Source organism: Canis lupus, chromosome 16, assembly GCF_011100685.1.
Source record: "Canis lupus familiaris isolate Mischka breed German Shepherd chromosome 16, alternate assembly UU_Cfam_GSD_1.0, whole genome shotgun sequence".
In the NCBI taxonomy this organism is placed as follows: domain Eukaryota; kingdom Metazoa; phylum Chordata; class Mammalia; order Carnivora; family Canidae; genus Canis; species Canis lupus.
The window spans coordinates 31,985,492-32,008,262 of NC_049237.1; the positions used below are offsets into that span (position 1 = coordinate 31,985,492).

Here is a 22,771-nt window from a genome sequence, read left to right on the forward strand (position 1 = left end):
CTTTTCTTGTTCCATACAAATCTTAGTATTATTCCAACTCTGTGAAGAAAGTTCATGGTATTTTGATGAGGATTGCACTGAGTGAAGCACTCACCCTTCTTGTATCTCTGCCATCCACTTATATTACTGTTTTTGATAGACCAGGATTCACTCTACATTTTTATGGCTATGCAAATGATATTCGTGGATGAACCAGCTAGTTCACTGATTATTTGTTTGCCCTGAGTTAATAATCGAGTCTTATTTATTTCTTTAATTGCTTGTTTTTTAATGTATTGATGATAAGCAGTTCAGCCCCAAACTCTGACCAGTCAGAAATAATTATTCTATTCTTTCTCCTGCCAGGGCTATTTGCATTTCTGTTATTCTACTTTGAATTTCAGCTAATGGCTTAACATTTACATTCATAATCATCAACTCCCTGGAGCTTATTTTGCTCATCTTTGAAGCCTCAGAGTTCCCAGTTTAATGCTTTCCAAATAGTAGAACTCATTAAATCTTGCTTTTTAGGAGTGGCTATGCATCCCTGAGTCAGTGGTTATGTCTCCTGTCTCCAGGTATGTTGGCTGCAATAGAATCAGGTGAGACCCAGAGATGCCCAGATGAGGCTTTTAATAACGAAGAATAAATTCTTCACATACCTTGAGAGAGATCACAAACCCTAATCCAGGGTTATATAGCCTTGCCATGAAAGTGTGAAGTAGGGGTGCAGCACAACATTCTAGGACTCTCTGAAGTGGCTTTGTCAACAAGCCCTGGGTGACCTTGCAGCTCTGTCTGGGGAGGCAGGGGAGGAGATCAGTGCTTTAGGCTGCACTGCAGACTGTCACTCCTGCTCTGGTTCCTTCTTCCTCTTCTCATTCGCTCTAATTATTACCGAGCAGGAACTGGAATTCCCTCTTTTGTTTAGGTTTAGATGCTGTCAGAGGTGCCTTCATTTGCTGTTTAGCTCATTGCAGACAGCAGTAGCAGGGAGGTAGCAATTGTAAATAGCTATCTCAAACACTGGAAGTCGTTTGAGCTTCATGAAGCAAGTGATTTAATCTGACGCAGGAAATGAGAACACACTCTGTGAGGCCACTGTGAGTTTGGCCCAGGCCTAGGCGATTAGCAATACATGCGATTTATGAGCCATCGCCAGCCACTACCATGGTGTTTTGCCCATTGTTTCTTGAGCTTTAATGTCTTTTAGCTACAGAGATTTTCATTTCCAATGGCTTGAGGGCTCCTTGGTAAGATCTTTTAGCAACAGGAAAGTCTTCATCTCTTTCTTACATTGAAGGTCGAAAAACACAGCAGATAGGATTTGGAGTTTATGACAAAACTTAGCATTTGGTTAAATGGGAGTTTTACTGGAGGTCTTTGCCTCTACCTCATCCGTCTTCATAGCTACATTGGTCACCAGTGTTCTGTATGTTATAGTTGGCAACTTGGAGGAGGCATTTACAACAAAGCACCTGCACAAGCCATGTACTTTTGGTTTCAAATAATTTGATGGTTCCTCTCATCAAGGGAGCCTCATTTTTGGATTTTATATGTCCCCTTCTTAAACAAGAGTCTTGCATTTTTTTCTTCTCCTGCCCCATTCTCACCAGATGGACTCAGAGAGAAATAAATAGAGAGGGAGAACTAGAAGCCTGGCATGGTGATAACAAGGGGCTAAGAATCGTGAAGAAACATAGTTTTTTTTAGGAAATCCAAGGAGTTGCAAGAGAAAACCTGCAACAGAACTTGAAATAATAAGTTGCCATCAGATGGAGGTCTCAAGGTTTTGAAGTGGAGTTCTGTATTAATCATAGTTTGATGGGGAAACAGAAATTGTTCTAGGTGTTTCAGACAATGGTAATTGATTTTGGGGACTGGCGACAAAGGCTTTCTAGAGCTAGTGGAGCAAAAAAGGGAGGGCAAGATATGCAGGATGAATCACGGGAGACAGCAACTGTCCCTGGGCTGGGGAATCACAAGGGGAGATCCGTTTACCCAGAGTGCAGGACAGCCAGTCTCTGAGGCCCCAGCATTGGAAGTGAGCGGTAACCTGTGAGCTGGCACTCCCAGGTCATTGCCACAGCCGCTGTGGCTGCCACCACAGTCTACATGGGTAGTGTCTCCATTGTAGCTGATGGGGTCACATTCCCAGGGGCTGCTGCTCACTGTGCCATGGGAGAAGCCTTTAGAAAGAGGCTCCTTCTTGTCCTCCCACTTCCTAGTCCCCCTACAGTGCTCCCATAGGCAGGGCCTAAATGCAAGCTAGTTGGCAAGGGATCCCTGAGAAACAAAGTTTGCAGGCTCTCTGCCCCCTTCAGTGCAGAGCTGAACAAGCAAAGAGAGGAATGGAGCAAAGAAACTAACAAGCCAGTGACTAACATAACCTCCTTTTAGAAAAAAGAGTTCAGATCCCTCTGTGGTTTCTGTGTTCTGGTTCCCCTTTGTAGCTGGGAGTACTGTAATCTTGGGCAAAAACCATTGTACTACAAAGCCTAGTGTTTTAATTCCCAAGGAAATGTGTGGTTCATTGGGGGACATTGGTCTATCTGGAAGAAACTAATCTCTGCTGTAAATTCTCAGCTTTCATGGGGTGCCTTGGTTAAGTGTCTCACTCTAGATTTCTGCTCAGGTCATGATCTCACAGTTGTGGGCTCAAGCCCCACTCAGGGCTCCATGCTCGGTGGGCAGTCTGCTTGTCCCTCTCCCTCTCCCCCTCCCCCAACTTGGGCATGCTCTCTCTCCCTCTCTAAAAATAAATAAGTAGAATCCATAAGTTCTCTTCTTTCATGATGGACTTATATAAAGCATGGACTCATGGTCCATGGTGGAAATTTTAAAAATTTTAAAAAGGGTAAAATCTTTCATGTGCACGATATTTTGTTCCCCCATAGTAATTTGTAATTGCTATGTTTCAAGTCACTCCAGGGAAAAAATGCACATAAAAAGCAACTTTGTTTACATACAGTGTTGGTTTAACATGCACAAGTTTTATAGATTGCTCAGATCTCTGGACCATGTGCTCTGAGTGGTATCTCCTTTATACATTCTGGAGTTGTGTGTTGGAGTTAAGAAAATTTCAAACTGGGATCCCTGGGTGGCGCAGCGGTTTGGCGCCTGCCTTTGGCCCAGGGCGCGATCCTGGAGACCCGGGATCGAATCCCACATCGGGCTCCCTGCATGGAGCCTGCTTCTCCCTCTGCCTGTGTCTCTGCCTCTCTCTCTCTCTCTGTGAGACTATCATAAATAGAAAAAAAAAAAAAAAGAAAGAAAATTTCAAACTGCTGTGACATAAAATTTCTGTAAGTTTATACTCGGCTCATTGAAGTACGTGTGCCATGTCCCAAAGATTGTGGTTAACCAACCCTGTGATGTATTTTCAAAGGGAAAAAGCAAAGAAAATGTTATACTCAAAGGTGGAGCACCTAGCTTACTCTAAGAGGCTGAAACCAACTTTGGTGGTGATGTCAGTGGGAAAAAAGAAGACACTAAAAGGATTGCTTTAGGGGAAGATGGATGGTATAGTCAGGGCATGGAATTTGTGATTTTTTCTGGGCTATCCAAGTGAATACTTCTAGCATGCTATTAGATATCTGGTTGAAGCTCAGGGGAACATCTGGATAGAGTATAAATTTGGGATCTATCAGTAAGTAGGTTTGCCTAAAACCTGAGTGTGGATGGGACAACAGTCATGTTGGCATATTTTAGAAAAAATCAATGAAAAGGAATCATTTTGGGGGAATGTGCTTAAAGGAAGTAATCATCCCCCCTGCCCCTCCCTTCTCCTGCCCAACCATATTGGATGTCATCATTCATAGATTTTAAATCTGAATTTATGTCCTTGCCCTTGCTATGCTGGAGCGTGAATTCTAACCTCCAAGCAACTGTGATTGGGCAGGATGATTGGCAACATAAATTTGGATGATGGGCTCTTAGACTCAGCCAAGAGGGATCAACTCTGTCTTCCTCCAGCCATGCCGCTTCACACATGGTGAAGAGTCCATTGACTAAGGTCAGATGCTCGCCTGTGGCCACAGAGCCCTTGCCTCTCCCTTAGACATCACACTCCAAGTACCAGGACCCCAGAACTCCCTGCCCCAAAGGCCAAAGTGGAGCCCACTTCCAGCACCTATAGTGACCACTGCTCTGGTTTATCCTCCCAAGCTGCTAGTACCCATGAGCTTCAAGGTTGGCCAGGGGATGACTGCAAAGGTATAGAAAGTAAAAGAGAAGTTTTACACTTGATACTTGTTAAGGTAGATTTTATTTGAGCTACTGTAGTAGAGGAGAGAGACTTCAGTCTAGAAGTGAACTCAACTCTGCATACGGTAAAGAAAGCTGCGGATGTCTAGCCAACAACAGAGTGAGGGGGTCAGTGAATGGAAGGTTACTAAGAGAATAGCAGGGGTAGGAAGATGTTTGCTAAACTGGCTTTAGGATTCATGCTAGAGGCAGGCCAAGGACTTAGACATCAGGTGTGGGGGATGAGGGACTTGGTCAGATATCACAAGAGGCAGGGGATTATCAGCAAACTAATGTGGTGGGGGTCTTTGCTGAATCTGGGCTCTGCAGGCCAAGGGCAGGGCAGCTGGCCATGGTTGAGGCATAGTGAGAGGAGGGCTCAGAGGAGCCTGGTTAAATTTGGGCAGAGAAGGAGTTTTTGTCAGGACACAACTTGAACCTGTGGGTTGAGGTGGCTATGTCCATATGATAGGGTCCCTCAATGTGTAGCACAGAGCCAAGGTGGAAGGAAGAGGGGGCCTCTTCCCAGCATTCTAAGATGGGAAGCTGAGCAACCTGAGATTTCTCAGTTTGAACTTGGCCTTCCAGCTGTAGATCCCTTTGCAAGATTCTAAAGGCTGATGCCAGCAGGAATGGGGCAGAGCTAGTATGGCGGGAATTCTCAGCTGAGGAACTCAGGAGCTTTAGAAGGTGCCTGGTTGGTGGGAGCAGGGAGGGGCAAGACCCAGGACAGGCCAGGAGAGAACTTCCACCCTCCTGTGGAGGAAGAAGGGAAAATCGTGTTTCCCCTGGGGTGGTGCTGAGTGAGTGGAAGGGAAGATTTGGGGGGTGAGGTGAGGCTGTCAGCAAGTGAAGAAGAACCTCGCCCTTCTCTTTTCACCCTCTACCAGGCCCCAACGAGAATCAGGACTTAGGACAGAATACTATATGTTCTCCACATTTGGTGTGAACTGTGGTTTTGCACATTTAAAAAAAAATCCATGAATATATATATGTTAAGGCCTAAGAATAAAACGTTCAACGCTTGTTAGATTGATTTACGGCGGTTGAATGTTGAGGCATATGGTGCTCGGGACTCTGTACTCTTGCCTCAGGCCCATCACTGCCAGGAAGGGGCTGCAGAGTTACTGACTGGCCCAGAGCACAGGCCCAGCAAGGGGGCGTGAGAAATGTCCAGGCCTGGGGCGGGAGGCAGGAGGAACGGATGCCTAACTGAATAGGTCTAGTTAAGAGAGGGCTACATGATATATAATTGATTAAGGGGCAGGTGAAAGGACTCATGAAGACAGATGGTAGGAGAAGAGGGGAGAATGCAGACCTCAAAATTAGTATGAGAGCTTTTTGAGTCCAGTGGCCTGCCCAGAGATCCCAATGTGGCTGGAACCAGGCCATCTGCAGATGTGCGTGTATGGCATGCACCTCTACTGCCTTTGGTTAGAATTTAGCCCGGGGTCATCAGGGTATTTCCCAGGTCCCAGCATCATTCCTTCACATTTTTTTAGTTAACCCTCAGAATCTTAGAATAAATGACCTACTTGATGGGGTTGTGTGAGGAAGTCAAGAAAATTCATGTGAAATGGGCTTTCCAAATTGCAGTGAATCATGCAAATTCTGGATGGTAATATACAGCCTAAATTGTTTCTACCCCAAAGTTTTAGTTTCCTCTATTGGGATATTCATGGTGGGGCTGCATTTTGTGGGGCACTCAGTTTTATGGGCAGCGTTCTTTTTAAAAACGGATTACCTCTGGAGGACATTTTGGGGAGGGGGGCATTTTTCTTTTCCTGATTAAGGCATGTGTCTTCCCAAGCAGGCTGGGTTTAAGCTGTGTAATATTTTGGCAGATGTGCCTGGGAGCTTCAGGAGCAGGTCATTCAAAAGAATTAGCATTGTAGTCGGGCCAGTGGTCTTTCTGGTCTTTTAGCATTAGCGGGTCTGAAAATTCTGGTTTCCAGCAGGAGGTTTTAGTTCCAGATAAATGACTCAAACTTTGTTAGTAGAGTGGGGTTAATAATACATGTTGCCTACTGTTTTCACCAGTCTTGATGGGAATAATAAAAAAAGAATATATGCCCTTGCAGGAGAAAAGAAGCACATAAACATATCATAAAATATTGTCATCCTTCTGCTTGTTTGCCACTTCAAAGTCAGTCTCTGTAGTTAGCAATCTGGCATCATTTGCCAGCATTAATTTTATTCCATTTGTATTCCAAGTTGCAATTCCCTTTGCAATGCACTTTAGTGCTTTAGATCTATTTGTCAGCTGTTATTTAAAGGAACAAATGAATTTGTCAAAATTCTGTAAATACAAAATAACCCAGAGAAATGAAAGTTTGAATCCAAAGCTGTTAAATGTAAGAGCCAGTGAAGATGACTGTGTAAAACTAGTGAGCTAACTAATCACCTGCAAGTTAGTCCCATTTTTATGGATTTACTGTAGCTGAATTGACTTGTATTTCTTCATTGTTCCAACTCTTGTGACAATGGGAAGTGCCCTGGAGTTGGAAAGAGTGAAATAACTCAGTTGTTTCCTGAGCCATATATAGAAACTGTTCGGTATTGTCATTCATATTCTAGACTATGATCTCTTCAGTGAAATGCAGTTGACCCTTAAACAATGCAGGGGTTGGGGTACCAATCCCCTCATACAGCTAAAAATCTGTGTCTAACTTTGGCCTCCCCCCAAAACTTAACTACTAAATCCTACTATTCACTGGAAGCCTTACTGATAATATAAACAGTTGGTTAACACATATTTTGTATTATATACTGTAGTCTTACAACAAAGTTGGCTAGAAAAAATGTTATAAGAGAAACATAAAAGAAAATGCATTTACTGTATTGTACTGTATTTGTTGAAAAAAATCCACATGTGAGTGGACTCACAAAGTTCAGGTCTGTGTTGTTGTTGAAGGTCAACTGTATTTTAGGTCTGTTATGGTTCTAATTTCAGTATTCTTGAGTGTTGACAATCTGTAGGTGTAGGGGAGGAACTCACTGGGCAAAATGCCGTATTTTTTTTTAAATCTTTTCCAGAGAATTTTAGTTTGGAAGAATCTGATTTTTTTAAAAAACTATTTCAATGTGATTTTGTGTGTATCTGTGTGTGTCGTGCATGTATCTTAGGGAAGTAGCTAGGAAATACTTTTTAAGGTAACAATGGGAAATGCTTCTGGAAACTTAGGTCCTTTTAACTTGGCCTCTCTGTGAAAGAGGCATCCCCCTACTTTTAAAGAGGGCCCCACTTCTACAAACTAAACAGAATTCAGATGGATATACTAGAACCTCACACTCTCATTTTTAAAAAGCTGTGTTCTTTTTTAAAGCCTGAGTATAAATAAATGTTTCTTGCTTAGATTCTGCAGGCTTTTTTTACTACTACAGATTGAATATGCAAGGGAACCCATGCTCTCGTCCCCTTCCTTCCAACATTGAGGTTCCAGTAGCAACGTGGCTAAAGGTATAATGAGCCGGTAAGCCCTCATCTCCTAGTTATAATGAATGAAGAGTTCATAGCTTGTAATTTGTACCAGTTTCAAGTCCCATTCATATTATCAATAGGATCTGAGTGGACCTAGAAACTGGCCACGGAAAGGTCTAGATCTAGCCATTTTTAGTGCATATTACACTTTGCTGATGTGGACAGGTAGAGATGAAACTCAGGCTCTCTCCATTCTCTGAAGCACAGGTGGCAGGTGGTGTGTCTTACTGCTTCCCTGCTCTGCATTTGGGATCTTTGCTGAAACATACCCAGGGTAAGGTAAATAAACAATCACCCATGCGCCACATAGCAGCAGCAGATAGCCATTGGTGTCTGACTAACTCTCTCAAGATACCTGTGCCCCTCTCTCCCTGTCAATTCTAGACCCACTTTTGTTTTAATCATACCCCTCCAATCTCAATTTTCCATCTTAATCCCTACCTCTGACTCCTGTGGATTGGACTCTAGCTCTTCCTCTTCCCAGGCAAATGGCCTGGATTCTTCTTCTGCTTTAGTGGACGTTTACATTCTAACTCAAGTGAATGGGTTCTCATTCCATCGTTGGCCAGTTGACCAGCAACCACTTCATGTGATAAATTGCCTTTCTCCTCAAATTCACTTCTCTTTCACGTCTTAAGGTTTGTCTGTTAACCTTTGCTGACCACCTAACTCTACAGGCCATTGCATTTCCGGTGTGTAGATGAGCATTCTTTTTGATGCTAAAGGTCAAATATAGCAAATGCTAAGTAAACGAATACATATACATTTTTATATGTTAGTCTTTCATTCCTGATTGTTGAGAATAAAAGCCTGGTATCTAGACCATTATACTTTCTTCAGCAGTTTCTGTGTGCTCAGTATATGTCCTCCAAAATAATCTTATTTGATCTTTAATTGTTTAAAAGCCTTTCTTGATGAATTGATTTCTCATTGAAGTACTGTTGGCACCAAAGGGTATATATTTATTTGCGGAAGTGTGCACCGGCATTAAATAATTAATTGTTACGAATTCTACCAGAGAATATGTTTTTATTCTGCTGGAAGCATTTATTTGGGCCTTTTTTCCCCCAGTGAATGATGGAAGGGGAATTTGTTTTTTGCCATTTCCTTATGCTTAAAAACTCAAGTAGGGGCTACAAAATCATCAGTGTCAGGAACACTTTAGAAATTCTGCGTTATGTATTGCAGTATTATCTTAATCCTTTCTCAGTTATAGAAATAACTTCTTCCTGATTGAGTCTCCATCCACGCTGTCAGGAAACAGCGGCTCACCACATCCATCACTTCTGTCTGCACATGATCGTGTTTCAAAGGTTTCCCAATTAATCCTGTGGAAGCCAGAATCACTCATAATTATAATCCTGTTATGCCTTCTTTATTTCTTGATGTGCTTGTTAATTCATGTCCATCCTGCAGCGGTCTGTAGCATAGTGCTATTATCAGCTGTTTTGTCTTTAAAAGCCTCTTGTCTACCATTGTGACTAAGATTGATTCACTGCACTTTGTTGAGATCGATCATTTTGGATGAAAAAAAATCTATCCTGTATATTTATTATGGCGACTTTTTCATGATTTCACTTTTTTTTCAGTTCATCAATCTGCCAAGTTGGTTGCTTTCCCCTCTTTGGCTTCCTTTCTCTTGCTCTTTTCTTTTTTAAGAATTGTCTATTTATTTCTCATGCCCTCTCTTAGACAACACCTGTGGGAAGAAAAGCCAATTGCCAGAGGCGGTGGAATAAATTCTCCCTTTATTTATTTTTTAAAAGATATTATGTATTTATTTGAGACAGAGAGAGAGAGAGCTCGAGAGAGCACAAGTGGAGATGGGGAGGGGCAGAGGCAGAAGGAGAAGTCGACTCCCCAATAAGAAGGGAGCCCAACACAAGGGCCAAACCCAGGACCCTGGAATCAAGTCCTGAGCCACCCAGGCATCCCGAAATTCTCCCTTTAGAACCAGGCTAGACACTACTCCCATTTCTCTTTTCATAAAATCAGAAAGATTGTCCCTTTCCTTGGTGCTCCTCTCCCTGAGCATTTTTTAGAGTGAAAGCATCATGACTGAATCCCAGGCAAAACGGTCACATGCTTCTTTGTGGCCTCAGACTTCTCTGTATTCTAATCTTACCAGGTGGATTCCAAGCTGAACACTAAAATTCTCTTGCACACACTAATATTTTCTTTTCTTCTTCTAGGCACTGACTTTAATATAGATAGCTTACCTCTGCCTCGGAAAGCCCACCACGACTGGGCCCTTTTTCATGAAGAGTCTCCGAAAAACAATTATAAGCTCTTTCACAAGCCAGTCATCACCTTGTTCAACTACACAGCCACCTTCAGCCGGCATTCCCACTTGCCACTGACCACCCAGTACTTGGAGGGTGTAGAAGTCCTGAAGTCACTCCGATACCTAGTCCCTTTGCGGTCCAAAAACAACCTTCGAAGAAGACTTGCTCCACTGGTATATATCCAGTCAGACTGTGACCCGCCGTCAGACAGGGACAGCTATGTTCGAGAGCTGATGACTTATATCGAGGTCGATTCCTACGGTGAGTGTTTACGAAACAAAGATCTCCCTCAGCAGCTGAAAAATCCAGCCTCTATGGATGCCGATGGCTTTTATAGGATCATTGCACAGTATAAGTTTATCCTGGCCTTTGAGAATGCAGTGTGTGACGACTACATCACCGAGAAGTTCTGGAGACCTCTGAAACTGGGGGTGGTCCCTGTGTATTATGGGTCCCCCAGCATTGCGGACTGGCTCCCAAGTAACAGAAGTGCTATTCTCGTATCAGAATTTGCTCACCCTAGAGAATTGGCAAATTACATCAGACAACTGGATCATGACGACAGGATGTACGAGGCCTACATAGAATGGAAGCTGAAGGGTGAGGTCTCCAATCAGCGACTTCTCACAGCACTCAGGGAACGGAAATGGGGAGTGCAGGATGTCCACCAGGACAACTACATCGATGCGTTTGAGTGTATGGTGTGCACCAAGGTGTGGGATAACATCCGGCTTCAGGAAAAGGTGAGGAAATCGAGATTTGGCAAAGAGGTGCTAAGAGGGCCCTCCTGATGGTGTCTGCCATTTTGTATCCTTCTGTCCCGGCCACTTCATTCCCATTAGGGAGGCCAGGCACAGCAGGGAGGTGAGTATTTCATTACTCTCCTTTGAGGATTGTCATGAAGTTTATGAATCATTTCCTTCCCAAAGACCTTCACGTCCCCTTGATTGTTTCTTCTGGAGGATGTCATGCTGCAGATGCTTGCTGGGTAGTGATAGAAATAGGCTGCAGAGGAAGGAAGAAAGCCAAAAAAATTTAAAAATTAAAAAAATTGGATATTCTATATCTCATCCACAAAAGTCCTTCAACTTTTCCATCACTTCTCTGGTTTCTGCCAGACCTTACATGCTTGCCTCATAGGTGCTGCTTTGAAACTTTTCATTTCATGTATGCAATCAATTAACATCTCTTTCTCTCTCTATCTCTCCTTTTCTCTCTCTCTCTCTCCTTCCCTCCCTCCCTGCCTCTCATTCTTGCTCTTTCTTTCTGGCACACACATGCTTATCAATATAGAGAAAATGTTCAAATGATGATGGATAATCCTCAAAAGATTTGTTTTTCTTAAATTATTCTATAGAAATTTCTGGAGTCCCTGGATGGTTCAGTTGGTTAAGCGTCTGACTCGATCTCTGCTCAGATCTTGATCTCAGGGTCATGAGTTCAAGTTCCGTGTTGGAACCTACTTAAAAAAAAATTAAAAAGAAAAGAAATTTCTTAGTACTATCTCCAAATTTCTTGATGCTCTTAACATTTGGTTATTTGATTACTTTACTTATTTTTACAAGGAATGGTCCCACTTAGTATATAACTAGATTTGTTAAAAGGTAATTTACTGAAAGAAAAAGAAAGATTAGTTTTAATTACTTTGAAATTTAAAAAGAAATGAGATTGGCCACATATACTACTTGGTTATCACCCATTGTTCCCTTACCTGCTCCCATATACACGTAACATTTATCTGAATACTCTGAAGCCAATTTTTGTTAAATATTGAAATGTTTATTTTGGTTAGCATATTAATTTCAGACATAAACCTACACAGTATATGGAATTATTTTTGTGTATTGCATGTATACTATATAAGGCTTTCATATGCTATGTACGTATTTAGATAATTTTAAAATATTTGCAAGATTATTTTCCTCATTTTAATTATTATAGAAATTTAAGTTATTTTATCTGATTTTGTATAACAAATTTTTACTCTTAAAATCATTTATTGTGAGTGAAGTTTATTGGTCAGCAACACAAACACTAAATATTACATCATTTTTCTCACATCCTGATTTCCAGCGACTTCCTTTTTCACCTAATTTATAAGGTCACATTACAAAAACCAAAATCCACACACTGCAAAAAACATGAAAGTAGAGACCACGTGAATTGCCCATGCTATCCCGATGATTTATTCTAATTCTAAAAGTCTAACAAAGCAGAAAACAGAACTTCTGAAGGTGATGCTTTGCCCTGCACTACCTATCACAATCCTTACCAAGCTTGGAGATTATAGTTATGGAAAACCAGAGAACTACACATTCCAACTGCTTCTGCATCTCACAGATGCCCTATTGGAGTGATTACTGGGGATTCAAAAAGAGTGTGCAATGACACTGGTAGATAGGTTTTAAAAAAATCATAGGAGAATACATCTATTCCTGCATTTCCAACAGAAATAGCTAACTATGGTGTTTCAGAGTGCCAGAAGGCAGTGTAATTGAATGTCCTTCTCCTTGGGGTCTTCGAAGAAAAAGAGATGGAGTAGCTTGTCCTCTGGCGTGCTCTTATTCTTCCCAGAGGGGTGGTCAGTGAAGATGATTAAAAGGCTTTACTTGCATTTCAATGGTTGTGCTGTAATTCCTAAATGCTAATGTGCTCATTGAAAAGCAGAACAAAATATACCATGAAAGTAAATTAAAGGGTATTAGACCAGTTCTTTTCACTTGCATTTATTCATTTGTTCTACAAGATTGGTTACAGCTTACATATGGCATGCCTTAAAGTAAGTTATTTATATGTTTCTTCACTTTTTCTCTTTCAGCCAAAGAAAAGCTAAAAGAAATAATTGGATTTCCTCTAACTCTGATTATTTTTTATCTTGTGCTTGGTAATAATTCAATCATTGTATTTGTGTGTAGAAAATACTATAAGGATGTCAAATGCATTTCCGTTTCCTCTACTCTGCTCCTCTGCTGCTCCCCTTCACACAGACCTAGTGAATTATCTATTGCTGTGTAAACAATATTGTCACAGACTTAGTGCCTTCAACAACACACATTTGTCATCTCAAGTCTCTGTGGGTTAGCTCATGGCTTAGGCGGGTCCCCTGGAAGCCTGCAATCAAAGTATCAGTCAGGGCTGTGTGTTCATTGGGAGGCTCAGTTGGGGAAAGTTCTGCTTCTAAACTCACATGCTTTTGGCAGATTCAGTCTCTTGTGCCTGTGGGACTTTCAATGTCTTGATGGCTGGAGGCTGGGGGTGCCCTTCATCTTTTAGAGGCCATTCACAGTTCCTAGTCATATGGGCTTTCCCAGCATGGCTGCTTGCTTCCTCAAAGCCAGCAAGGGAGTGAGGAGTCCAGCAAGACCAGTGCTACCACCTGTGTGTATATAATCATGGACACATAATCACATACATTCTTTCACATTTGCCCTATTTTATTGATTAGAAGCAAGTGACAAATAACATGGACACATGAGTGGAAAGGGTTACAAGGGCATGGATACCAGGAGGCAGGATTCCTGGGGGCCATCTGCAGTCTGTCCACCACACCTGTTGAATCTGAGTTGGCTTGTATGCTGTGTTGTATGCATTATTTATGTAAGGGAAAGTCTTTGAATACTGAATTAATTAGTCAGTTAAAAACAATTAGTGGTAAGTGATCCTGTCCTCAAAAAGGCTATAATATAGGTACAACATGGAATCATCACAGATATAACTTTACAGAATTGGGATAAACTTTAAAAAAATAGCTTTGAGATATAATTGATGTACAATGAGCTGCACATATTTAAAGTGTATAGTTTGATTAATTATGACATTTACCTGTGAAACCATCACCACAATCAAGATGACAAACATTTCCAACCTCTTCAAGAGTTTCTTCTTGGCCCTTTTTAATCCATCTGCTTTGATCTCCTACCTCAGGCAACCACAACTCTGCTTTGTGTCACTTTTGACAAAGAAGCTAAGTCAGTTTTTTAGAACTCCATATAAATGGATCATATAATGATTCTCTTTTGTGCCTGGCATCTTTCACTCTATATGGTAATGTTGATATTTATCCACAGCACCATGTATAGCAATAGTTTCTCTTTATTGTTGAAGTTTGCACATACCAAAATGTCCTTATCCATTTACCTGTTGATGGACATTTGAGTTGTTTCCAGTTTCTGGCTGTTACAATAAAGCTGCTATGAACATTCATGTACAAGTCTTGGTACCGACATAGGCTTTCAAGTCTCTTCTGTAAGTACCTAAGAGCAGAATGGTTATGTCATATGGTAGATGTAGGTTTAACATTTTAAGAAATTACCAAACTATTTTCCAGAGTTGCTCTATCTTACATTCCCACCAACATTGTATGAGAGTTCTATTCATTAACAGTTGGTGTGGTCAGTCTTTTAGTTTTTGCTATTATGGCGAGTGCATAGTGGTATCTTACTAACATCAATACCTTTTCTGGTGATATGTCTCTTCAAATCTTTGCTCATTTAAACAAATTGAGTTGTCTTATTAATCTTGAGTTGTAAGAATCCTTTATATAGCAAGGACTTTCTTCCAGTTTTGGGGTTGTTTTTCCATTTTTTTTAACAGTATCTTTTGAAATGTAAAGTTTTTAATTTTGATGAAGTCCAGCTCATCACTTTTTTCTCTTATCGTTTGTGGGTTTTTTGTCCTATTTAAAAATCTTTGTCTAACCCAAGGTGACTAAGATATGCTTCTTCCTGTTTTATTCTAGAAATTTTGTCCAGCAAGACACTTAGGTCTATAGTCCACTTAGAGTTAATTTTTGTAATGCAGCATAGTATAAGAGTTGAGATTTGTTTATTTAGGTATCCAATAGTATTGACACCATTTGTTGGAAAGATTATTTTTTCCTGATTGAATTACCTTGTTTTTTTTTTTTTTCAGAACTCAATTAGCTGTATATTTGGGTTAATTTCTAGACTGATAAATATGCATATATTTAATTACTACAGCTTCATAATAAGTCTTGAAATCAGATAGTGTCAATCTTTCAATTCGGTTCTTTTTCAAAATTGTTTTCACCATTTTAGGTTTTATGCTCTTCCATATAAATTTTAGAGTCAGTTTGCCAATTTATATGAGAAGGCTTGATAGTATTTGCATTGCGATTGTGTTGAGCGTATGTATTAATTTGGAGAGAACTGACAATATTGAGACATTTAATCCAGAGGAATGATGTATCTTATACATTTATTTAGGTCCTCTTTAATTTATCTAGACATTACTTTGTAGTTCTTTGTGTACAGGTTTTAACTCTTTGGTCAAATTTGTCCCTAAGTAGTTCACATTTTTTGATACTATAGTAAAAGCTATTTTTTAAAAAACTTTATTTTCTGATCATTTGTTGCTAGTAAATAGAAGTAAAATCGATTTTGTATGTTGACTTCATCGACTGCAACTTTGTTAGTTACACTGATTAATTCTATATCTTTTAAACAGATTTCTTAGGATTTTTTTTACATAAATGATCATATTATTTTAAAAAAAGATGATTCTACTCTGACTTCCGATCTCTATTTGCCTTTTATTCTTTCTCTTTTTCCTCCTTACTGCACTAAGACCTTTATTATAATTTTGAATAGTGCTGCTGGGACCATATGTCTTCACCTTGTTCCCTGTCATAAAAAGAAAACTTTATCATGGTTTATGACATTATCTGTAGGATTTTGGTTGACGCCCTTTATCAAATTGAGAAAGTTTCCTTCTATTCTTACTTAGATGAGAATTTTTATCATAAGTGGATTTGGAATTTGTTAAATGGTTTACTACATCCATTGAGATGATCATATGATTTTTCTTTTTTAGTTTATTTAATAGTGAGTTACAGTGATGATTTTTGGAGGTTAAACTGACCTTGTTTTCTTGAGATAAACTTCACTGGTTATAACACATTATCCTTCTCATTTATTGTTGGATTTGAATTGCTAAAGTTTTTGTTAGGAATTTTTGCATCCATGTTCATGAGGTATACTGTTCCATATTTTTCTCCTATGCCTTGGCTAGTTTTCATATGTGGTAATGCTGGTCTCATGCTCCCTTTTCTTGTGTTTTCTGAGAGGTTGTGTAGAATTGGTATTATTTTTTCCTTACATATTTTCTTTTTTAAGATTTTATTTATTTATTCATGAGAGACACAGAGAGAGGCAGAGACACAGGCAGAGGGAGAAGCAGGCTCCATGCTTTTGTGTGTGTGTGTGTGTGTGTGTGTGAAGGTTTTTAAGTATAAATTGAATTGTTTTTAATAGATATAAAACTATTCCTGTTACTCATTGCATTTTGAGTGAACTTTTGGTAGATTGTGTCTTCTAAGGATTTTTTTTTTCATTTTATCCAACTTGTGAAATTGACCAGCATACCATTATTAGTATTCCTTTATCCTTTTAATGTCTGTAGTCTATATGTCCCCTCTGTCATGTCTGTTATTAATTTATGTCTTTTCTTTTTTTCCATGACTAATCCAAATAGAGGTTTATCCATTTCATTGATCTATTCAAATAATTTTAGCTATTGATTTCTCTGATTATTTTTTTATTTCTTTATATCCTAATGATTTCTGTTCTCTATTATTTTAATTATTTTTAATTTGGACTTAATTTTCTCTCTCAAATTTATGGTAGAAACTTGGGCCATTGATTTTAAAGCTTTATACTTTCATAATATACATGTTTAATGCTATAAGTTTCCCTCTAATCCCTGCTTGATCTACCTGCTACAAATTTAGGTTATCATGTTAATGTTAATTCGGTTTAAAATATTTTCAGTCTTCTGTTCTGCTCCAAATCTTCCTCCTGGGCAACTGATGGAGGTCCCTGGGAAAGGGCCCCCCCTTTTTTTTTTTAAGATTTTTGAAAAATTTATTTGTTCATGAGAGACACACAGAGAGAGGAAGAAACATAGGCAAAGGGAGAAGCAGGCACCCCATGGGGAAGCCCAATGCCAGACTCGATCCCAGGACTCTGGGATCATACTCTGAGCCGAAGGCAGGCACTCAACTACTGAGCTAACCCAGGCATCCCGGGAAAGAGCTTTTGAGTGGCTTTGAACTCTTCTTTTGTGTCTGGGGCTTCTATGTATTCCAAACTGTCACTGTAGTCCATACTTCACCTTTAAGAATTTGTTAAAAATTTAACTGATTTCTTATTACCTATTTGTATGAGAGGTAGGTAATAAGAAATCTTTCTCCTGTATTCTGTCAAAGGTTGAACAGATTATGTATCCATCTCTTAGAACATCTTGTTATTATGGAATTCAGTTTACTTGGTTGCTGTGTGGTTTCAGTTCCCTGATGGGCTCAAGAGTAGTTATGAATTTATAGATTGTTTCACGTTGTCCTTATTGTTAGAATGGGAGCTATGTTCTCTTTGGAAGCAAAGTATTTGTTAATCATATGTTAGAAATAGCTTGTTTTTCTGCCCAGAACCCCAGCTGGAAAGTCAATTTGGGATGCTGAAATTTAGTTACTTCTAAAATGTCATAACTATTTCATCAAACACACTCCCTTCAGGTCATACTGTGAAATATTTCTACAAGAACACTAACTTATAAGAGTCCATTTCATAAAATTCTTTTCTTTGTAATAATATCACCTCAGATGCAACTTTGTTCTACACTTTTGAATGGACTCTTTTGTGAGCAGGCAAGGAAACAGTATTATTACGGGCTTTCTTATATAAACAGTTATGCAAGGTCAGGGTTGGGAAGGCCATCCAACGGTAAGTGGTCAATATGGCTACCAGCTGACTGGTGATTCAAGGATAATGAACAACTCATTTGCTAATGATCTTGGAACATTTCTGGTGTTGGTGATTTCATTATTTTTTAAGGTAGTCCATTTAATCTTTTGTTATTTTTGACAGTTATATTTTTCTTTGTTTTGAACCCACACTTTCCCTTCTATAGTCCATTCTTAGCTACTTGTTTCTCACTCTTTAATTCATTGGGCTATATAGCCTTGCATCTGGACCTATTAGTCAATAAATGTGAGCAGTGGCTTCTCAAAAGTTGTTTCATGGTAATCATTTTGAGTCCTTTTTACTTGATTCTGTTCTACTCTTCCTCCAAATACAGTCTCTACTTAGCCATGAACTCTGGCTAAAGTAACCCCAATTTTGAGCCTACTTCTGGTCTTTTGAAAAAAAATTGGTATTATTTTATATTGGTGTTTAGACCTCCCAGATTTTAAGTCTTAGCATTTCCTAATAGTGGTTTGCTATTTGGATTTGTGTTCTGGTTCTCTGTGCTCAGTGTTGTCTTGGTAAAGAAACTGCTCTAATTCCAGACCTTTGAAGCCAAGCTCCATGATCATTTGTCAGCGGTCCCCAAGAGCAGGGAGGATTTGGGCTACTGTATCCTTGGCCCTCTTCTAAACACATTAATTCCATCTTCTACTTAGAGTCCCTTCAGATGCTTGAAAGCTTTATATGCATTCTAGATCATCTCTTTTACAGGCTGCACCCTAGTATCTTCTAATATGCTTCCTAGCATAGTAGAGGTTCAACAAAGAGAATGTGTTGATCCAACCATAGGTAGGTACCCAAATTGTTACATTTCCAAATTGATTTTTCTACTCTGCTTTCTAAATTTCTGATGGATGAAGATTCTAATTAATACAAATTCAACACATTATAAACCCTACTATCTTCACATTAAAAATTTTAGAAAAAGATACCTATGGACACAGCTTAAACTATTAAATAGTTCTGCAAAGTTAAAAAAGAGAGCAGTCTTTTACTTTCCCCCTTCCTTTCTCCCCAGTAGCACTCTGTTACCACCACAATCACTATTTTGATATTTACTCATTGTTTCTAAAGAACATGCTTATACACTCACTTTATTTTGATGTTCAGTGTTTATGTGATCATGACTATGTACCTGCTATTCTGAAATGAACCATGTAGTGTACTGTGATTTGTATCCCTGGCCTGGACAAGCTTCTTTTTTCCTTCTTGTTTGCCTCTTGCTGGATTATTTTTCTATGTACGTATCACTCATTCAATCCTTGTTGATTGTTTAACTCTCCTTTGAAGATGTTCAGAAGTACCAGGAATCTACATTTCATCTTGTTGGAGAAATAGCTCACAGAGCCTTCTGACCCTCCTCAGTGTGTGGGCTGCCCTCTACCAGCTCATGGAGCACGAGTCAGAGCTCTCTTCCCCAGCACTTGGGGATTTTCCTTTCTTATCTTTTTCTGACACATCTCTTTTATGTTTTTCTCCCTTTTCCTTAGTTTGCTTTTTTGTTTGATCCTACCCTCGTACACCTTTCCGAGAAGGGATATGTGAGGATGTCTAAAATGACTTCATTCTACTCGAACATTTAAGCAATAGCTTAGCTGAGTGTAAACTATCCATTTTTCTTAGAATTTGGAGGCATTTTGCATCACCTTTTAAAAGACTTTTAATTTTGAAATGATTTTAGATTGACAGTAGAGTTACAAAGATAGTACAGAGTTCCTGTACACTCTGTATCTGGCTTGCCCTGTTGTTAACATTGTACATCACCATGGTACATTTGTCAGTACTTCAGAAATTAGTGTTGGCCCACTGCTATTAACTGACCTGCAGACTTTTGTCATATTTCACCAGTTTTTCCACTAACATCCTTTTGTTATCCTTTGTTCCAGGATCAAATCCAAGATATCATGTCGAAATTAGCTCTCATGTCTCCTTAGTCTCCACCAAACTATGATCAGTTGTTCAGTTTTGTGATTTTTAAGAGCTTTGAAACTGTGGAGGAGCACTGGTCAGTATTTTTGTAGACCGGCCCTCCATGGATTTGTCTGATGTCGTCTCATGTTAAAATGCTGGTTACAGATTTGAGGGACTATCACTGCAGTGGTGAAAGAACCCTTCATACCATATCAGGGGATACACCATATCAAAGTGAACTATTACTGGCAATGTTAACTTTGATCACTTGGTTAAGGTGGTATCTGCTAGGTTTTTCTCTGTGAGTTTACTAGTTTTCCCTTGCCATTAGGCAAGTCACTAAGTCCACGCCGTGCTCAAAGGGAGAGAAATTAAGTTCCACCTCCTTGGGAGAGAAATGCCAGACAATTTGTGGACCTCAGTCAAAACCACTGTGATAACAAATAAATATTTGAAGGGGGAGGTATTTTGAGCTATGCAAGTATTCTTTTTCTCCTTAAAGTTTTCCCCACTAATGTTAGCAATCATCAGTTATCTCACCATTGCTTTTTAACTTCCAGTGTTACTGTCGGTAGAGCCTAACAGCTGGTCCTCAGAATTAGACTTTTCCTTGCAAGGAGGTTGTAGCATCTCTTCCTTCTTTCCTGTGTCCTGGAATTTCATAAAAATGTTTGGCAAGAGACTATTTGTATTGCCACGGTGTGAAGATATCTGCTTTAAAGGAAAAGTATATATTGGGTTCTGTTATTTTGAGATAGGAACACAGGACTTGTACTTTCTTATATTTTTAATTCTTCTTTCCTTTCTCTCACACAGGGCTTACCACCCAAGAGATGGAAGGCAGACGTTAGCCATCTGAGTTGCCCGGAGCCTGCCGTGTTTGCTTTCTCACCTCTGGCTCCACGTTGGAGCTCTTTGCGGGAGATGTGGATTCCAAGCTTTGAGCAATCCAAGAAAGAAGCCCAGGCACTGAGGTGGCTGGTTGATAGGAATAAAAATTTTTCAGCTCAAGAGTTTTGGGCCCTAGTATTCAAGGACTAATTTCTAAAAGTATCAGAATGATATAGACGAGAGATATCTTGAGGTATATTTTCTAGGTTGCCTTAATATATGAATATCATAGCTACTTTGTTGACTATCCCTTAGGATAAGGATTAAGTGCCACAGTACTCATAATGAGTGCTCTCAGATCATGGCTGTGAATTACCCTTAGGGGTCACCTCTATATTTTTTATACTAAAAAAGTAAATATTTCTTATGGACACTGGTCACCTTCAGTTTACATATCTGTACTGATGTACCTGCTGCCTTTTGTGGAAATTCAGCTAATGTGGAGCGAGTACTCCCCTCACTCAAGGGAGGCAGAGGGTGGAGCTGTGGAATCTTGATACTCACCTCACTGTCTGCAGTTTATTAGTAATTTGGCAAGCCCAGTGTCCTGATGCTGAGCATGAACATGAAATGCATTAGAACTTGGCAATGAGAGATTCCATCTGTTGGTTTTCAGGGACGAATGAGTAATAAAAGCTGTGTGAATTTTATCCGCTTTTTCTCTTCGAGTCAGAAGAACGTATACATCTACCTTCTGCTTACTCTTACTACCTCTCTTCCTTCTTTTCATCTTGCCCTGCATCCTGTCCCACTTTCCTCCCAAAGTGGAATGTCTTATGAAGATGTGCCTCCTCCTTGTGTGTTTTGAAAGGTGAGATGTTCTCAATTGTCCCTCATACTGCAGAGCAGAATAATAATCGTATGTTCCAGGCTGGATACCCTGTACTTTTTGATCAATATAAGAGTGGAAGTGAGTGCCCTCAGGAACTCCAGTTGTTTTGAAAGTGATTTTTCCTTTCCTTTATTTTTTTTTTTTTAAGATTTTATTTATTTATTCAAGAGAGACAGAGAGAGAGAGAGAGAGGCAGAGACACAGGCAGAGGGAGAAGCAGGCTCCATGCAGGGAGCCTGACGTGGTACTCGATCCTGGATCTCCAGGATCACGTCCCGGGCCAAAGGCGGCGCTGAACCACTGGGCCACCAGGGCTGCCTTCTTTTCTTTTCTTTTTTCTTTACTTTTCTTTTCTTTTCTTTTCTTTTCTTTTTCTTTTTTTTTTTTTTTCTTTTTTTTCTTTTCTTTTCTTTTCTTTTTTCTTTAAAAGATTTTATGTATTTATTCATGAGAGACACAGAGAAAAAGGGAGAGACATAGGCAGAGGGAGAAGCAAGCTCCCTACTGTGGGACTCCATCCCAGGACTCCAGGATCATGCCCTGAGCCAAAGGCAGATGCTCAACCACTGAGCCACTCAGGTGCCCCTGATTTGTCTTTTCTTAGGATGATATACAGCCTGTAATAGTGGTCAGCCCACTCTAGTTGGTGAGCATTCCCTGTCATTTCTGATCCTGTCAGAGAGAAGGTTTGGCCGTCTTGTTGAGAGCATCCACTGGAGCTCCATGGAAGAACAGCAGAAGAGAGTGGCTCACATTTTCTTCCCATGTGAGGGGGGGAGGCTTTTAGAGGATACTAAAACCTCTTGCCACCAGACGAGTCATGTCTTTGGTGCTGTTTATTGTGGAAAGATGTAAGCACCAAAGGACAGGGAGAGTCCTTAATTCTCATGTCCCCCCTTTACCCAGGCCAGTGGCTTTATGTGCCAGCATGAGCAATATCTTTCATGGGTAGTGCTCTCTCTGGCTGTGCTGGAGGAATGAGGATAGAAACCAGCACCTTCTCTTAGAAGCAGGAAAGGTCACATTGCTGGGTGGGAGAAGGTTCTATGACTGGGTTTTTCTCAATCCCAGCACTGCCATTAAGTGAATGTGATTTGGTACCAATCTCTGAACCTCCCTGAACTTTAGTTTTTATACGTAAGAAGAAGTGATTGGGCTGGTCATTGTTCTTTTCTGTGTAATGTTCTTTATCAAAATTAAGAAGTTTGATTTTGTAGATGTTTTTACTTAGGCAGTTCACAAGTCATTTAGAACCACTGCATAGTTTTCAAAGGAAGAAAGCTCTTTGGAGGGAGAAGTATACTTCTTGGGTAGTATTAGGAATAGAAAGTAGGTTATCTCTGCCATTTTTTTCTGATATTATCCAAAAGGAAAGCATTGGAAA

General features: G+C 39.9%; 1 protein-coding gene and 1 long non-coding RNA gene across 2 annotated transcripts in view; one reads left to right on the plus strand and one right to left on the minus strand.

Moving 5' to 3' along the window:
• The window catches only part of FUT10 (fucosyltransferase 10), a 70,078-nt gene extending 49,373 nt beyond the window's left edge, over nucleotides 1–20,705 (plus strand). The window contains 2 exon segments of the mRNA NM_001012647.1: nucleotides 9,898–10,733; nucleotides 20,481–20,705. Of these exon segments, the coding sequence (NP_001012665.1) occupies nucleotides 9,898–10,733; nucleotides 20,481–20,705 (1,061 nt within the window).
• The window catches only part of LOC111090297, a 54,943-nt gene continuing 40,931 nt past the window's right edge, over nucleotides 8,760–22,771 (minus strand). Inside the window, exons 2-4 of the long non-coding RNA XR_005371488.1 lie at nucleotides 14,128–14,243; nucleotides 13,178–13,366; nucleotides 8,760–10,995 (exon numbers count right to left, since the gene is read on the minus strand). This is a non-coding gene — a long non-coding RNA (uncharacterized LOC111090297). The remainder of the gene's footprint in view (nucleotides 10,996–13,177; nucleotides 13,367–14,127; nucleotides 14,244–22,771) is intronic.